This window comes from Pinus tabuliformis, chromosome X (assembly GCF_031772625.1).
Source record: "Pinus tabuliformis cultivar Carrire ecotype Pingquan chromosome X, CPIR1, whole genome shotgun sequence".
NCBI classification, from domain to species: Eukaryota; Viridiplantae; Streptophyta; class Pinopsida; order Pinales; family Pinaceae; genus Pinus; species Pinus tabuliformis.
This window is the reverse complement of record NC_142308.1, coordinates 972,454,996-972,470,369: the sequence shown is the minus strand read 5'-3', so window position 1 is coordinate 972,470,369 and position 15,374 is coordinate 972,454,996. Positions and strand designations below refer to the sequence as shown.

The 15,374-nt window shown below is 40.5% G+C and overlaps 1 protein-coding gene across 1 annotated transcript in view; it reads left to right on the top strand.

The window, feature by feature from the left end:
* The window catches only part of LOC149142971 (uncharacterized), a 36,027-nt gene extending 20,928 nt beyond the window's left edge, over positions 1–15,099 (top strand). The window contains exon 3 of the mRNA XM_089446298.1: positions 14,343–15,099. Within this exon, the coding sequence (XP_089302424.1) occupies positions 14,343–14,966 (624 nt within the window). The 3' untranslated portion in view covers positions 14,967–15,099. The remainder of the gene's footprint in view (positions 1–14,342) is intronic.
* Positions 15,100–15,374: the final 275 nt, after the last annotated feature.

The following is a 15,374-nucleotide window of genomic DNA, read 5'->3' as shown; positions in this document are numbered from 1 at the left end:
ATACATCTGTGGGGCCTGTTGGGCAGAAATGAACCAAGTGCATCTTCCTCGTCTAAGGGGAGTATCTCGAGCATCTCTGACCATCCTCGGGGATCCATGGAGTGTTGTCTACTACTGTGGAGACCCATGGCTCTCAACACACACCCTACATGTGCCAATGTATCCCTCTAGAGGATTAGGACCCCGTATAGGGAGACCAAACCCAAGATGGAGACCATCTGCAATCTTGCATAAGATCCAATGTGTCCCCTAGCCTTCCAGTACAACAAGTCATTAGAGAAATCGAGTAAATGAGCTTACCAATCATGGACCATAGGTGGGGACTTCATAATGGCTTGCCCTTCCATAATGGGCTTCAGGATGTGCCAATGTCTCCTAAACTCCAAATGGGGTTAACCAAGAATCCTATTAGGTGGTTTCTACTTCTAAAAGGGATAATATGTTCAAGGTAAATCCTTCAAAACGTGGTGGAATGTGACAAATAGGTTAATGAAGTAAGGGATGAGAAGGGGTAGTCCTGGGTCACATGATGGGGTACAATGGTAGCTAATAAGAGGGAAGCCCACACTTGGGTGTATAATGTATAGGAGGGAGCAATTGTGGTACATGAGGTGCCCCGAATTTAATTTTTCCACCCTTTTTTATATGCCTTTTGCCTTTTTATGATTTTCTTTGATTAACTGCTCGGGACTCAAGGGGTAAGAGCATGATGTATAAGATATAACAATGAATACCTCTTTTTAAGGTAGGGTGGTTCATTGCCCATCAGGGGATGGGACAATCATGGGTTCCTATATGATGAAGGAGGTTCATAGAACCTGTAGGAACCAGGACGATGGCCATGATGATGGGGTAAAGCTCATGTATTGGCTTTTGCCCATGTGCTAAATGTGTTTGTCCCCACCATCTTTTGCATTTTGTGGTACATTTTCTTGTTGAATGTGGCCAAATATGCTTTTATCTTTCTTTTTAACTGCATCAAACTTCAGGCATCATTCCAGGCCATGACCCAAGGTGTGGGCAAGGGGAAGGGGTGAGCTAACCCTATGTGGACCCAGGTGGGAGAGATGATGAATGGAGTAATAATGAGTGGAAAGGGGATAATATAAGTAGATAAGGGCACGTGACCACGCAACCAAAATTGGGGTTTCCCATGAAATACCATCCCTAAAGCCAAATGGTCAGTAAAAGAGATCCCATGAGACTAGAATGCAAGGTTAATATCCAAAAAGGGTTTAGGGGACAAGGCATGTACCTAACCCTTTCTTTCTGCCGAATCCCCCCATTAATCCATGCCCATAAGTGTCCATGATAAGGAAACAAAAATACTCAATTACCAAATGACAAGGCATACCTTTAGGTTCGGGAGGTCCACCTTCAAACATATGATCATGGAAGATGGGCGAGGGACCACATGGCTGGCTTAGATGGTGGAGAAATGGCACAATGAACTAGTTGGTGGCTGCAAGGGGCTGCCGGTTGAGGACCATCTTCGAGATTTTTTTTTTCTCTTAGGGATATCACCCACAAAATGGTGGGTAACAAACAACAGGCCTTAAGGGCCTCCCTTTAGCCCCCTCCCCCTTTCGTGAGCCCTCTTCTTCCCTCTGTTGCCTCCTTTCCCCTTGCCGTAGGCCCTAGTGCCTCATTTCCTTAAGACGCAACCCTTCTTGGGCCTTGACGTCAAAGCCCTAGTGCTTCTTCCACCCTTGCTGTGGGCCCATGTTAATTTTAGGTATGTTCTATGCTTAGAGCAATTTATTTCAATTTTCACAGTTAGCTCAATATCTTTTCCTAATTAGCAATCACATTAGCATTAAAGTAAATTGCAGATAGAATCGCAGAAGACAATCCAAGACAAGAGGACACAAGATGTGGCGCTAGCCAGGGACAAACCGAAATGTGGGGAAACCCTTGATCAATTCTTGTTATATGTTCTTCAATAGTTCAACAGAGAGAGAGAGAGAGAGGGAGTACATATACAACAGAAGTCAACACGTTGACTTATTTAATAAAATCATAGATCATCTCTAAGAGGATGATACATGAGGTAGCTGAACTCAGTTGAAGACAAGCTGCTTCAACTGATTCTCCAAGGTGACTCCATCGCCTTGCTGCACCTATCGTTGTGCTGCTCCTCATCATCATGCTGCACCTCACCGTGCTGCACCATGCTGCACCCATCATCACTATGCTGCATCTCATCATGCTTCACCAATCATGACTGTACCATGTACTTGCTGCACCAAGTATCATTGCTGTCCCAAGTACTATTGTTGCACCTTGCTGCACCATGTACTTGCTGTCCCATGTGCCATTGCTGCACCATGCTTGCCATGTGGTATCGCTGCACCATGCTGTCACACTACTAGCATTGTTGTTCCTATGATTGCTTGCGACACCAAGCACCATTACCTAGCTGTCCTATTTACCTTGTTCCAACAAGCACCATTGCCTAGCTGTCCCACTGTAAGTGACTGCTGCTCCTATGATTGCTTGCTGTCCCATTTGTGTTTGCAACACCATGTTTGCTGCTGTCCCATTGCTACAACAACCCAACATATCTTAAACTACCTTAATGACTAGTCAAGGTAGATGGCTGCCTCCTCATGCTGCTGTGAGCATATGGCAGCCCCTAACACTTCCACCTGGCCTATTTTGGAGTGGCCTACCACAGACCTTTGTTGCACACACACCAAGCACCTAAAATGCATGCTTCAACTCACTGTCCGAGGTCCACTCCTATGCTGCCACGTAGGCCTAGATAGGGTATCATTACAGTCCCATTTCCAGCCTTCAATTCTGCCTAGATCTACTGTTAAGGAGTGTGGTTGCCCTTTGTTAGGAGGCTGACCCTTCTTGCTGTGGTTCTGGGCAGTCTAGCCCTCTTTAACAACCTCGACCTGCCTTATATGCTTGTGGCTAGCTACAACAAGGCATCACAAGTTTGCGGTTGCCTGTTTAGGGTCTGCCTCCCCTCCACTTGGCCCTCAAACAACCCAGAATTCCCTTCTCTGCTTCAGCCTCCAAGAGCAGTCCTTCGACCCTCCTTCCTGCACTTCGGACCCCTGAAAAACCCTCCAAACAGTCCCTAAATTCTCACGCTGTCCATGACCTCTTTAGGACAACACCTAGGTCATGCGTAGGACTCCTTCCTTACTGCGTCTAGGTTACCCTTGGGACAGCGTGGAGAATTAGGGCATCTCTTCATGACTGCGGCTAGGTTATGCGTAGAAGCTAGGGCTAGGACTGCGGCTAGGGCAGATAGATTAGCCTCCTTTCCTCCTGTGTTTAGGGCTACTTCCTCCTAGATTTCTCTCACACTAAAACCCAAGACAAGTGGAGAGAAATCAAGAGAGAAGTGTGTGTGAAATGACTCTCAAGTCATCTCCTTTTATACTACAATGTTGAGCACATGTGTGGGTTATTTGGTTGCTGGTCGACCTTGACGAATTGTCTTATAACACAAATAATTTCATAACTCCATGAATACTTATCGGAATCGAATGATCTTTAGATCAATCCTACACCTCTCGATGAGAGGGATCCAAGAAAAATATCAGTTTCCATAAATAAGATGACCCACATGGAGTTTGGCCCTAGTTTCCAATTTTAACAGCCCATCTAGGCCTTGAGCCCTAGCCACAAGCCCCTCCCCCTTGAACTCGCTCTCCGACCGCATTGGGAGTGAAATTTTTTTAGGGAGTGCGCTCCCTAATTTTTTTCGCTCCCTGGCTATTCAGGAGTGATGGAGGGAGCTATTGAAGATTGGAAATAAAATTTTTTGATCGAGGCAACCTAATGTTCAAGCCTATGGCCCTAGTGTTGAGATGGAGTTCGTGGTAATGTTAAATTCTTGAAGTAAACGTGACATTCTCCTTATCTTTCATTTTCATCCTTTTACTTAAATTTTTAACATTACCATCAAATGACTGAGGATGCTTGAGAGTGGTTTCGACCTCATGGGATTTCATATGGAAAAGGTAGAATTTTAGATCTCACTCAAAATCCAGCAGATTTATCCTTTTTTTCTTTTCAGGATTTCAGGATTGGGGGGATTCCATTGTTTCCATTGGATTTTGTCATGTACTAGGGTACGAAACTTGTATTTAATCAAGAGCACCAAGCCCTCTATGCGGGGGATGTTGAAGAAAGTGTAATTAGGTTCGGTCTTCATAATGACATGATATTTGTAAATGATGAAATGAAAGAAATAAAATTATTTTTGTAGGCCTTGCTGCATGGGTTTCATGACCAAGAGGTTTATTTGATAGTGGCTCCCATTGAGAGCCTTAGGATTTATTAATAAGTCAAAGAGTCAATGTCATGTATGAAGAAGCTCTTCTTGAGCTTATGTTTAAAGTATGCAAGTCTATAGAAAAGTCTAGAAGCCCTCCAAAGACGAGCACAATCCCTCTTGAAGAAGTTGGCCTCAAAATAATAGCAAAAGAAGTCAGGTCGGCTTACCTATGGAGACACACCTGTTCAGCATGACACGTCAGCTCATTTATGGAGGACAAACCACTATAAATACCCGTCTAGGGTCTGCGCAAAAGAGAAGGTACAGGAACTCAGATTCCCTACAATTCTCGGATGTGTACAGGGTCTGAAATCTGCATTACAGGAGTGCAAAAAACTCAGATACCTCTGCAACTTCGTAGGTGATTACAGTGAGTAATTACAGTATCAACAACTCATTCTCTGAAGTTTTGGTGGTTCAGTATTTCGGATAAGTACAGTGTTTCAGATGAGTACAGTTTGTGTTTTTCGGATGGGTATCACAGAGGTGATGTCTCAGCCTCCTCATAGTCCTAATGAACACTGTCTCGACATACTAAGAAGCAACTTCACAGTCTCGGTATTCTTGTGAAGAGGAGGATCTTAAAGTATCACTCTCTGGCTCGACATACATTTAAGGTGCAATTATAATTTGGGCATAGAAGTAATCATAAAGACACAGTCATGAGCATGATGAAGATCTCGGTATATATATACATATCTTAGTATAAAGGTCTCGGTGTTATGGTGAAAGTATCAATGGAGGAGCAATAATGATCTCAATGAAGGTGTTGGAATGGAGCAACTATAATGACTTCTGTGGTGCAATAATGATAACCTTGATGAAGCAGCAGTGATGATGATGATCTCAGCGGTAACAAAGAAGAGGATTGGTGTCTTGGTCTTGGAGTGGCCTAATAGGTCAAGGGTCATGGTCTTGGTATTTGTTAATTGGAATCTCTATAAGAAGAATTTTGTGCGGGTTTTCCTCTCAAAGAGTGAGATGTTTTGGCCCTGGCAGAAAACCAACATCTTGTGTTCTTGTCTCTTTTGTTTTGGTAACTATTTGATGAACTAAGAAGACACTCTAATATTAACAAGTGAAGAATGTGCTAATAAGAAAAATTAAAAGTACCTCACAAATAGTTATGATGGTGAGAAGAATCTTATTAACCTTAACTGCCCTAGATTCTTCAACATGGTATCGGAGCTAAGGTGCTAAAGTCAAAGGAAGGGCAACAAAAATAGACCTTCAAGGATCAACATCCAAGCAATTTGAATGGATTTGTGTTTCAAAACCTACATCAATGATTGAAGGAGACAATCTACAACAAGACAATTAAGTCCTATAGTAAGACTAATTTGGATTATTAACTAAAGTTCTCAGATAGCTTACCTCAGGCTCAAATTCAAACTCCCTTCTGAAATCTTCAGATGATGATTATAGGCCTACAATTCTGTGCAAGAGTGTCTCAAAGGAGATCTTTGAAAAAGGATTTCAGTTCTTCAACTCAAGCAAGGATCTACAATAAAATCACATCAACTCGAAGATCACCCGGAGGAAGCATCAATGCATCTTCAACATGATCAAGGTGAATATTTTATCTTCACATGTCAAGTAAGTATTTTCATTAATCAATTTGGTAAAATGACTTCATGATTGCAATGAGATCTATAGGTTGGATGGGTCATCGAAGGTCCTTGCATGGAATAAGGAGGATTGTCATAATCCTCATAGATAAGAGAAGTCAGTGAACATATCAAGGAAAAAGGTCTCCTTTGAATTCATGAGGGGGAACTCTTAAGGTCCTCTCATCCCTATGTAGCAAGAAAGAAGACATAAAAGAGATATATGAAATGCTAGAAGATATACTCTCTGAAATGAAGTGAAGAACGTTACATCACTTAGACATGATTGAAGGTATCAAAGAATGAAGGAATATCTTCATAAGATCTCAATTGGGAGATCTGGGAGAGATGATAAGAAGATAATTATCATTGTTCTGAAATGCACTAACTAAGCAAGGTAACAAATGACAAGAAAGTTACCTCATTCAACAACTTGTGGTCTCTATGTTAGATAGAAAAGGACAAGTTGAGGGCAAAAGTGTTGAAGGTTAAAGGACTCAAACATGTGCAGAAAGGAAAGGGAAGTTTGGTCCTCAAACAAGACAAAATAGTATAGCTAAGATTCAATGCTATGGAAAGATTATGGAAAGAAGCTCATATCATCGGAAAGATGGAGGAAGTTGAAGAAAAGGGCCAAGGAAAGAGGGAGTAACAGACCTCTACTATGATTGAGATGGTATCCCTCACAAAAGGGTCCTATCATAAGTTCCTAAATCTTTTGTTATAGATATGACCATGATAATAAGATGCATTGTGGCATCATGGAAGCATTAGAAACAAGAGCTCGTGACATCACCATGGGAATCATGAAGGACAAAATCCATGGCAGTCAAACATGAAGGATATAGCTCTTGGGAACCTCATTAGACATTGCAGGAAAGGAAGAAGTCATCCAGGACAAGGCTCATCATACATCAAGTAAAAAAGGAAACATTTTCCAGATGGGGATATGCAAGATCCTCAAGATTCTCTGAAGGAATCCTCATCGGAGGGTTCACTGATCTAGAGAGGAAGCAAGTGTTTCATCAGGAAATCCAACTTATGGAATTCATGAGATGATGGTATGATGACATAAGAAATGAAGCAGATCAAGGGATTGAAGATATTTTCAATCAAGGAAGCCGCTGGAAGAAGCCTAGATGACCTAAAGTTAAAATGAGGTATGTATGCTTGTATTTAATATTATAATGTCATCATTCATGTCATATGGTTGCATGTAACATGGATCATTACTTCTATCTTGAGAAGCATGATCAAGAGAAAAAGGATCTCCTCCTCTGAAAGGATGAAGGCATAAATCACACTAGATGAAATCAACATAATATGTCCTCATATGAAGTATGAGGTGGTTGACTACAATTAAGGAACTTTGATTGAAAGCTCCTGGGAATGGAATGTGTGAGGAAGGAAGAGATCATGAAATATGCAACCATGATGAAGGTAATGAACATCCAAAGGATTAAGAAGATTTGACTAAGAAATCTCTCGGAAAGATACGTAGACTCTGATAAAAGTCTGAAAAATATGGAGACCCTTGACTATGGATATCTTTGGGATATGTGTCAACATGTATGCAGGATGCTGATACCTACAGGAAGATGTCATGATGAAGAGCCATCTCGTAAGGTACTATTTGATTTAATGTTATGTTTTGATTTCTTGAATAATATCTGGATGAGTTCATGCAGGGATACTGACACAAGAGTTGTAAGTACAAGTACAAGTAGCATTCATGTGGTGGATGGAAATTCCTAAAAGAAACATCATGAGGAAGAAGTAGCCATATGATGAAGGTTCCAGATATGTATCAAGAAGGCCACTTTCCATGAAAAAAGGAATGACATGACGAACCAAGAAGGAAAGTGATGGATGGCTAATGTTCTACAAGGAAGAAGCACCACTGAATTTCATGACATTAAGGAAAGAAATTGATCAAGCAGTTGAAGGACCCAGAAAGAAGAAGCTGCTGATGAAAAGGAGCAGAGTTGCGGGGGAGCGCTCCCCCCCCGCTACTGCTCCCAATCTGCGCTTCGAGCGGGAGCGGGTCGGGAGTGCGCTCCCGAAATGGGAGTGATTTCGGGAGCGCGCTCCCAAAAATTCGCTCCCTGCCTTTTCGGGAGCGATTTCGGAAGCGTTTTGCCTTTTTTGCTTTTTTTTTTGTAGTAATGTTTGAAATGCAATTTTTTTTGAAAGAAACAAATAATTTTTGATTGGGGCAGCTTAATGATCAAGTCTAGGCCCTAGTATTGATATGCTATTCATGGTAATGATAAATTCTTAAAGTAAAAGTGACATTCTCCTTAATATTCATTTTCATCCTTTTACTTAAATTTTTAACATTACCATGAAATGACTCAGGATGTTTGAGAGTGGTTTTGGCCTCATTGGATTTCATATGGAGAAAGTAGAATTTTAGATTTCATTCAAAGTCCAGCAAACTTATCAGTTTTTCAGGATTTCAGGATTGGGGGATTGCAATGTTTCAATTGAATATTGTCATGTATTAGGGTATGGAACTCGTATTTAATCAAGAGCACCAACCCTCTATGTACCTTGATGTTACTGACATTGGTTGTCGAAATCCTCTATCATGACCCTCCTAAAAATGTACGCATCACTCAAACAAAATCTTGACTTGACATGCTATGCTTGTTCTATCTTATGTTAATGCTTAGAGGGTGATATTAATGACAAAGATCCCTATACAGATACAGAGGTAATGACAAAGATACCTCTGCATATTAATGCTTAGAGGGTGATATTAATGACAAAGACCCTGATTTTCCAACAAGACTAAAAAATTAGACATTTCTCGTGGTGGCAAGAGGCCCAAGCATAAGAAATAGATAATAGATTTACTTCTCTTTTCTAGTTTCTAGTAACTTTTATAACTATTGACTCTTTCATATTTATTATGATATTTTTTTAAACAATATATGACAATTTAAGTTTGAAGTTGGCAATTATAACTCATTAGTAATGAATTATGAATATGATGCTTCATGAAAGTTGAAAGTTGTTTCATTTCATTTCATTTTATAACATTTCATTTCATGTTAGATATTATTTGTTGTAATGGTTACACTTAGTTTACAAGTACGACTTTGGTGATCAATGATGATAAATGTTACATATTGAATTTTGAAAGCTTGAAACTTTATGATTGATGAATCATGAGACTCAATATGTTGTATGTTACTATGTAACTAACTTGTGGACGTGGTTGATGAAGATTATAACTTCTAGATGATTGTTGTTGTATGGTTCAATCTATTTTTTTTTTTTTTTGTTTTTTTGTTTATGTTTTTTATATCTAATTCATTATTCTACATGTTTTTGTTGACATATATGTATCAAAATATAAAAAATATAAATATATATATATATATATATATATATAAAACTCTCCGGGATTCGCTCCCAAACCGAGATCTTTTGAAAATGTCGCTCCCGCTCCCGTTTTCGCTCCTGCTCCCAAGTAACATTGAAAAGGAGAGTCCCTAGTTAAAAGGGAGCTTTGACAAGTCCCTAATTGAGAGGGAGCTTGGGTACATTCCTTTACAGGGATGGGCATATCTTCCCTAGTTGAGAGGGAGAGATAGACACAACATTCTTGTCCTCACTTGGGAAGAAAGAATGGAGGATTGGGTAATCATCTGGCATTCGATGTTCTTTGAGGATGTGTAGGGCATCCAAGACAAGAGTAGGCAAGAGGACCGATATTCTTTGAGGGCTGGGAACCCAAGATAAGAATAGCCCTAGAAGGTCATACTCAATGAACACCCGGGTGGCTATGTACCTTGAGAGACAATGATGAAGGTGTCTATAATCATTGGTCTCGCCAACATTGTGCTCTGATACAATGAGAGATAGAATTGTTAGTCAAGGCCTTGCTGTGGAAACAATGTTGGTTACTATGATGCTATACAGATTGGTTACCGATTCGATTCTTCTTATGAGAAATTCTTCAGGTTGAGAATGACCAAGTACCATTATGAATACCTCCTTAGTTAAGAGGGAGTGTTTATAACTAGGTTCGGTCTTCATAATGACATGATCTTTGTAAATGATGAAATGAAAGAAATAAAAATATTTTTGTATGCCTTGCTGCATGGATTTCATGAGCAAGGGGTTTATTTGATAGTGGCTCCTATTGAGAGCCTTAGGATTTATTAATAAGTCAAAGAGTTAATGTCATGTATGAAGAAGCTCTTCTTGAGCCTATGTTTAAAGTATACAAGTCTATAGAAAAGTCTAGAAGCCCTCCAAAGACAAGCACAATCCCTCTTGAAGAAGTCGACATCAAAATAATAGCAAAAGAAGTCATGTCGGGCTCACCTATGGAGACACACCCGTTCAACATGACACGTTGACTCATTTATGGAGGATATAAATACCCAGCTAGGGTCTGCGCAAAAGAGAAGTTACAGGAACTCGGATTCCCTGCAATTCTCAGATGTGTACAGGGTTTGAAATTTGCATTACAGAAGTGCAGCAAACTCGGATACCTCTGCAGCTTCGTAGGTGATTACAGTGAGTAATTACAGGCTCAACAACTCGGATTCTCTGAAACTTCGGTGGTTCAATATTTCATATAAATACAATATTTCAGATGACTACAGTGGTGTAATGGTTTTGTGTTTTTCGGATGGGTATCACATAGGTGATGTCTCAGCCTCCTCACAGTCCTAATGAACACTGTCTCGACATACTAAGAAGCAACCTTACAGTCCTGGTATTCTTGTGAAGAGGAGGATCTTAAAGTATCACTTTATGTCTCGACATACATTTAAGGTGCAGTTATAATTTGGGCATAGAAGTAATCATAAAGACACAGTCATGAGCATGATGAAGATATATATATATATATATACATATCTTAGTATAAAGGTCTCGATGTTATGGTGAAAGTCTCAATGGAGGAGCAACAATGATCTCAACAGAAGAGCAGCAATGATCTCAATGAAGGTGCTGGAATGGAGCAACTGTAATGACCTCTGTGGTGCAATAATGATAACCTCGATGAAGCAACAGTGATGATGATGATCTCAACAGTGACAAAGAAGAGGATTGGTGTCTTGGTCTTGGAGTGGCCTAATAGGTCAAGGGTCATGGTCTTGGTATTTGTCAGTTGGAATCTCCATAAGAAGAATTTTGTGCGGGTTTTCCTCTCAAAGAGTGAGAGGTTTTGGCCCTGGTAGAAAGCCAACATCTTGTGTTCTTATCTCTTTTGTTTTGGTAACTATTTGATGAACTAAGAAGACACACTCTAATATTAACAAGTGAAGAATGTGCTAATAACAAAAATTAAAGGTACCTCACAAATAGTTATCATGGCAAGAAGAATCTTATTAAACATGACTGCCCTAGATTCTTCAACAGGGGAGACTCCCAATAATCAAGAGCACCTAGGGTACTAGGGTATGGAACTTGTATTTATTCAAGAGCACCAAGGCCGTTCGATTATGTAGGAGGAGACTCCCAATAAAGCACGAGACAAAAAATTAGAAATTTCTCATGGCAAGAGGGTCAAGCAGTAGATAATAGATTTACTTGTATTTTCTAGTTTCTAGTACTTTTTTTAACTATTGGCTCTTAGCAAAGCATCTAAGCAACAGTTGTTCATTTGGTCACCTGGTATTTAATCGATCTAAAGCAAGTAGTTGACTCCATAAGGCATTGGTCTCATAAATAATTCAATCTAATCTATTAACTTGCTAAAGTCAACCAAGTGGCTAGGCCATTCAATCCCGTCTCCTGGACTTGTTGGTTACCAACAAGTCTTGCATTTTCATAATCCATAGCGACTACCCCCGATAGCTTCCTGCTGAGAGAGAACTAGAACAGAGAGGTTGGGAATCGAAGTGACAACCCCCGACCTGAGTTATTGTCGCACAGTGTTTGTACAATCTGAGCGACAACAAGACCCATGGTATTTTGATAACTCAACACCCTTTGGAAAAGTGATTTATTCTTGTGGTTGGCTAGAGAGCATCTTGTGGAAGAGAAGGTCGAGTAGGTCTCAGAGTTGTCGAGGGCCGAGAGGGCTTGTGGAAGGGGGTCAACATGAGAGCATCTCGTGGAGGAGAAGGCTGAGTAGGCCTTAGACCTATGAGGGCTGAGAGGGCCTATGGTAGGTTAGCAAGAGAACATCTTGTGGAGGAAAACACCGAGTAGGCCTTAGACTTGAGAGGGCTGAGAGGGCTTGAGGAGGCACGAGTGGGCCCGTGGAAAGTGGTTGGCAAGAGAGCATCTTGTGGAGGAGAAGGCTAAGTAGGCCTCAGACCCGAGAAGGCCGAGAGGGCTTGTGGCGGGCCAAGAGGCTCTAGTTGATTGAAGAAGATTGAGGAGGAATTGTTGGGGGAGATTTCCGGAGAAATTCAAGGGAAGCCAAGTGGGAAGAGAAGGACTGAGCTGAGGGGCCGATTTGTTCTGGAGGTTGAGTTGTTTCCTTGGGTCGATATGACAGGTGCACAGGCTGTATGATTGCCAGACAGGCTGTGAGCAGGGAGAGACGACCGAGAGTACTCCAAGGAGGCCGAGTTTTTCTTGGGGACAATTCCAGTTCAGCACTTGAGTTTCCTGGCAGCCATAATCTCTAGGAGGCCAAGTTGCAGGTTCCCCTTCAGCTGTTATTTCTTAAGTAATTTTCTGTGGGTCAAGACTCAAAACAAAGGTTTTTCTAAGTTTTCCAGTGCAATTTGGTATTTTACTGAGCATTGTAAAAGGGCCATTTTCCCTGGTATGGGAGCCTTAGATTCTTGTTGGACTAATAAGAATTCTGTTTTTGGGGATGAATTTTTGTGTTACTGTGCATGATCTGATTGATGGTTTTATAAGTTCCAGTGTTAAGTTTGTTTCTGGTTAGACACATCAGCGTATTTCAGTTCATTAGCTGTGTAAGGTTAATAGGAAGTTGTTACCAAATCTGGTGTGTGCGCTCATTGAGTCTAATGCCCAAAATTCTAACATTGATAAATTTAGCCTTATTATCCTAAGGAGTTGTAGGTGGTTTCTGGAATTAATTAGCCAAAATGCAAGATGTGAGGCTGCCAAATATACATATTTCATGTTTTGGCCAATTATCCTTCGAGAAACCACCTGCAACTCCTTAGAAGTAGGAACCATTCATGGCTCCTCTGTTCTGCAGAGAGCTAGAATTGGCTCCAGAGATGTGTGCTATTTATATTGCCTGCAAAAAGTTTCCCCCTTTTTATGTGTAGGTGATGGAGAAGTATATATGTGATCACTTGCTGCTTATTATAGAAGGATAGACCCCCTTTAAAGGGTATGGCGTGACCCCTATGAACCAGTCTAAGTCCAGCTGTATGTCACTTGCAATCTAAGAGTAGAAAAAATATTGGTTCCATTACCTGTAGGTCATAGTTAATTTAGCACAGTTGAGATTGAGATCTGTTACCATACAACTCACTTTAAGCTGAGAAGCCAGCTCGGTACCCTTTTAGATATCTAGGTTCTGTCCTTTTGATAGATGCGTCGGTAGCTGAATAAATATTCCTGGATGTTTTTGAAGAGGTAAACTCAATTTTCTTGGAGCAGTCCCAAGTTCCAACTCCTCACTTTAGAGTTTAGATACAGGGGTCTACCATACCCATTCTCATACCATGATGCTATTTCAGTCCAAACTAATAATTTTTGGTTAAAAAGTGATTTTTGTTGGTCTATTATGCTTTTTCTGGTTACTGTGAAACTGGGTCCAGATTCACAAAAGTCAAAGGGTGGAAAAATGTCTAGTGGTTCCAGAAAGAATCTACAAGTTGAGGCAGTCTTAAGAAATTTTTTCATGGCCTCATCAGGTGTTTCATTAGACTTGCATTCTCTTTTATGGCTTAGGATCAGATCATCTTGACACGTACTGGTGGTTAATCTTGAGATATGACAATTAGGGATAGACTTTGAACAGGAATAGAAGATAAGGGAACAAGAAAGAATTTGAATCCAGGAAGAGCTCCTCATGTAACAGCAGTAGTATCTCTCTTTCTGTGGTTTTGAAATTGACTTATTGAGTAGCTGAGGACTTTTTACATAAACTTTCATTTGTATAGGACTGGTGATTTTCCTCGCTGGGGGGCCATTTTCAGGGGCAGTAATTTGACTTTTATAATAAAATTGTTGAGGTTTTGGGTCTCATAGGCAATGGAGTTTGCAAGAATTCTTAGTTAACAAATTTGTAGCATTGCTTAAGCTGCATCTTCAGAGAGGTGAGTGTCACTAACTCTAATGACCCAAACACTTCTTTTTCTCATGCAAATTATCTATCTAATTATCATTTATCCATGGTATTTTTTTTGGATGTGTTCAATTCTATTACATTAAAGGTTGAAGCTGGCAGAAAGAATGTATCATTGTATTCCATTTTGATAGTGACATTCATGCAATAATTGGCATCTTTATCTGTCTGAATTCTTTGGCAGGAAAAATACACAGGAGCATTTTCTCGCTTCTCTGATCGTCAGACTGTCTTTTCATCTGTATATCCCAAGGTTCAGCAAGGAGCCTTCAAGTTTACATCTAAAGATCCACAAGAAATAGAGAGTGTAGTAGATGGCAATGGCAAAGGAAAATTGATGAAGGATGAGAAGATCTCTGCCATGATTCAATCTAATAGGCCAGAATCTCCAAGAAACAACACTGGTTTCTCTCAAGGTAAAACAATTTTGGACTGTCATGAATTTCACCAGTTAAAGGCTAGGAGGCCATCTGCTGAAACAGGATCAACTTTACAGAGGTGTCTGGTGTCATCTCGTGAAAGAGAAGCTGAATTAGATTATGTTGACCACGTAAAGTTGAAAATATCTGAAGCGGATGGACACACATCAAGTTGTGTAAAGAGAACATGGTGTACTCATAAAAAGCATGCACCAACCAACGCAGCTAATGCCAACACTGCAGCTATAATAAATGAATCTAATGCAGGCAAGGATTGTAGGCCGCAGATGTGGCTGCAGCGGTGGAAGCACTCCGTTGGGCAGACAGATTTAGTAAGTGAGCCATTGTTAGGAGAGAACTTGAACTGCAACTGTTTCGTTCGACATTAATACTTCCTCTCTTGGGTCACTGACTATATCTTGTACTAATGAATGGTCAGGTGACAGTAGAAAAACTGAGTGTACATTGGACAAAAGAAAGTAGAAGACTAGACTGTGGCTGCTTTTTAGAGTCTAGTTCACAGAAGGGTTTCCAGTTTAGGAGACAATATTTAACTTCAAGTGCTTCTGCACTGGCAATTATGGGGACAAGAGTTAAAGAGATGTCTGCAGCACAACCACATAGAAAAGATATATTTCCAGTTAGGGCATCAACTCGGCATGTGCATGCAGATGCAAAGGTAATGGAAGAAATTGGAGATGACTTAGAACTTAACCCCAAAAAGAAGACATTCGAGCAGAAAACAGCTGGACACAAATATATACATGTTTGACAGTTCAAGAATGAATCTCCAGCAT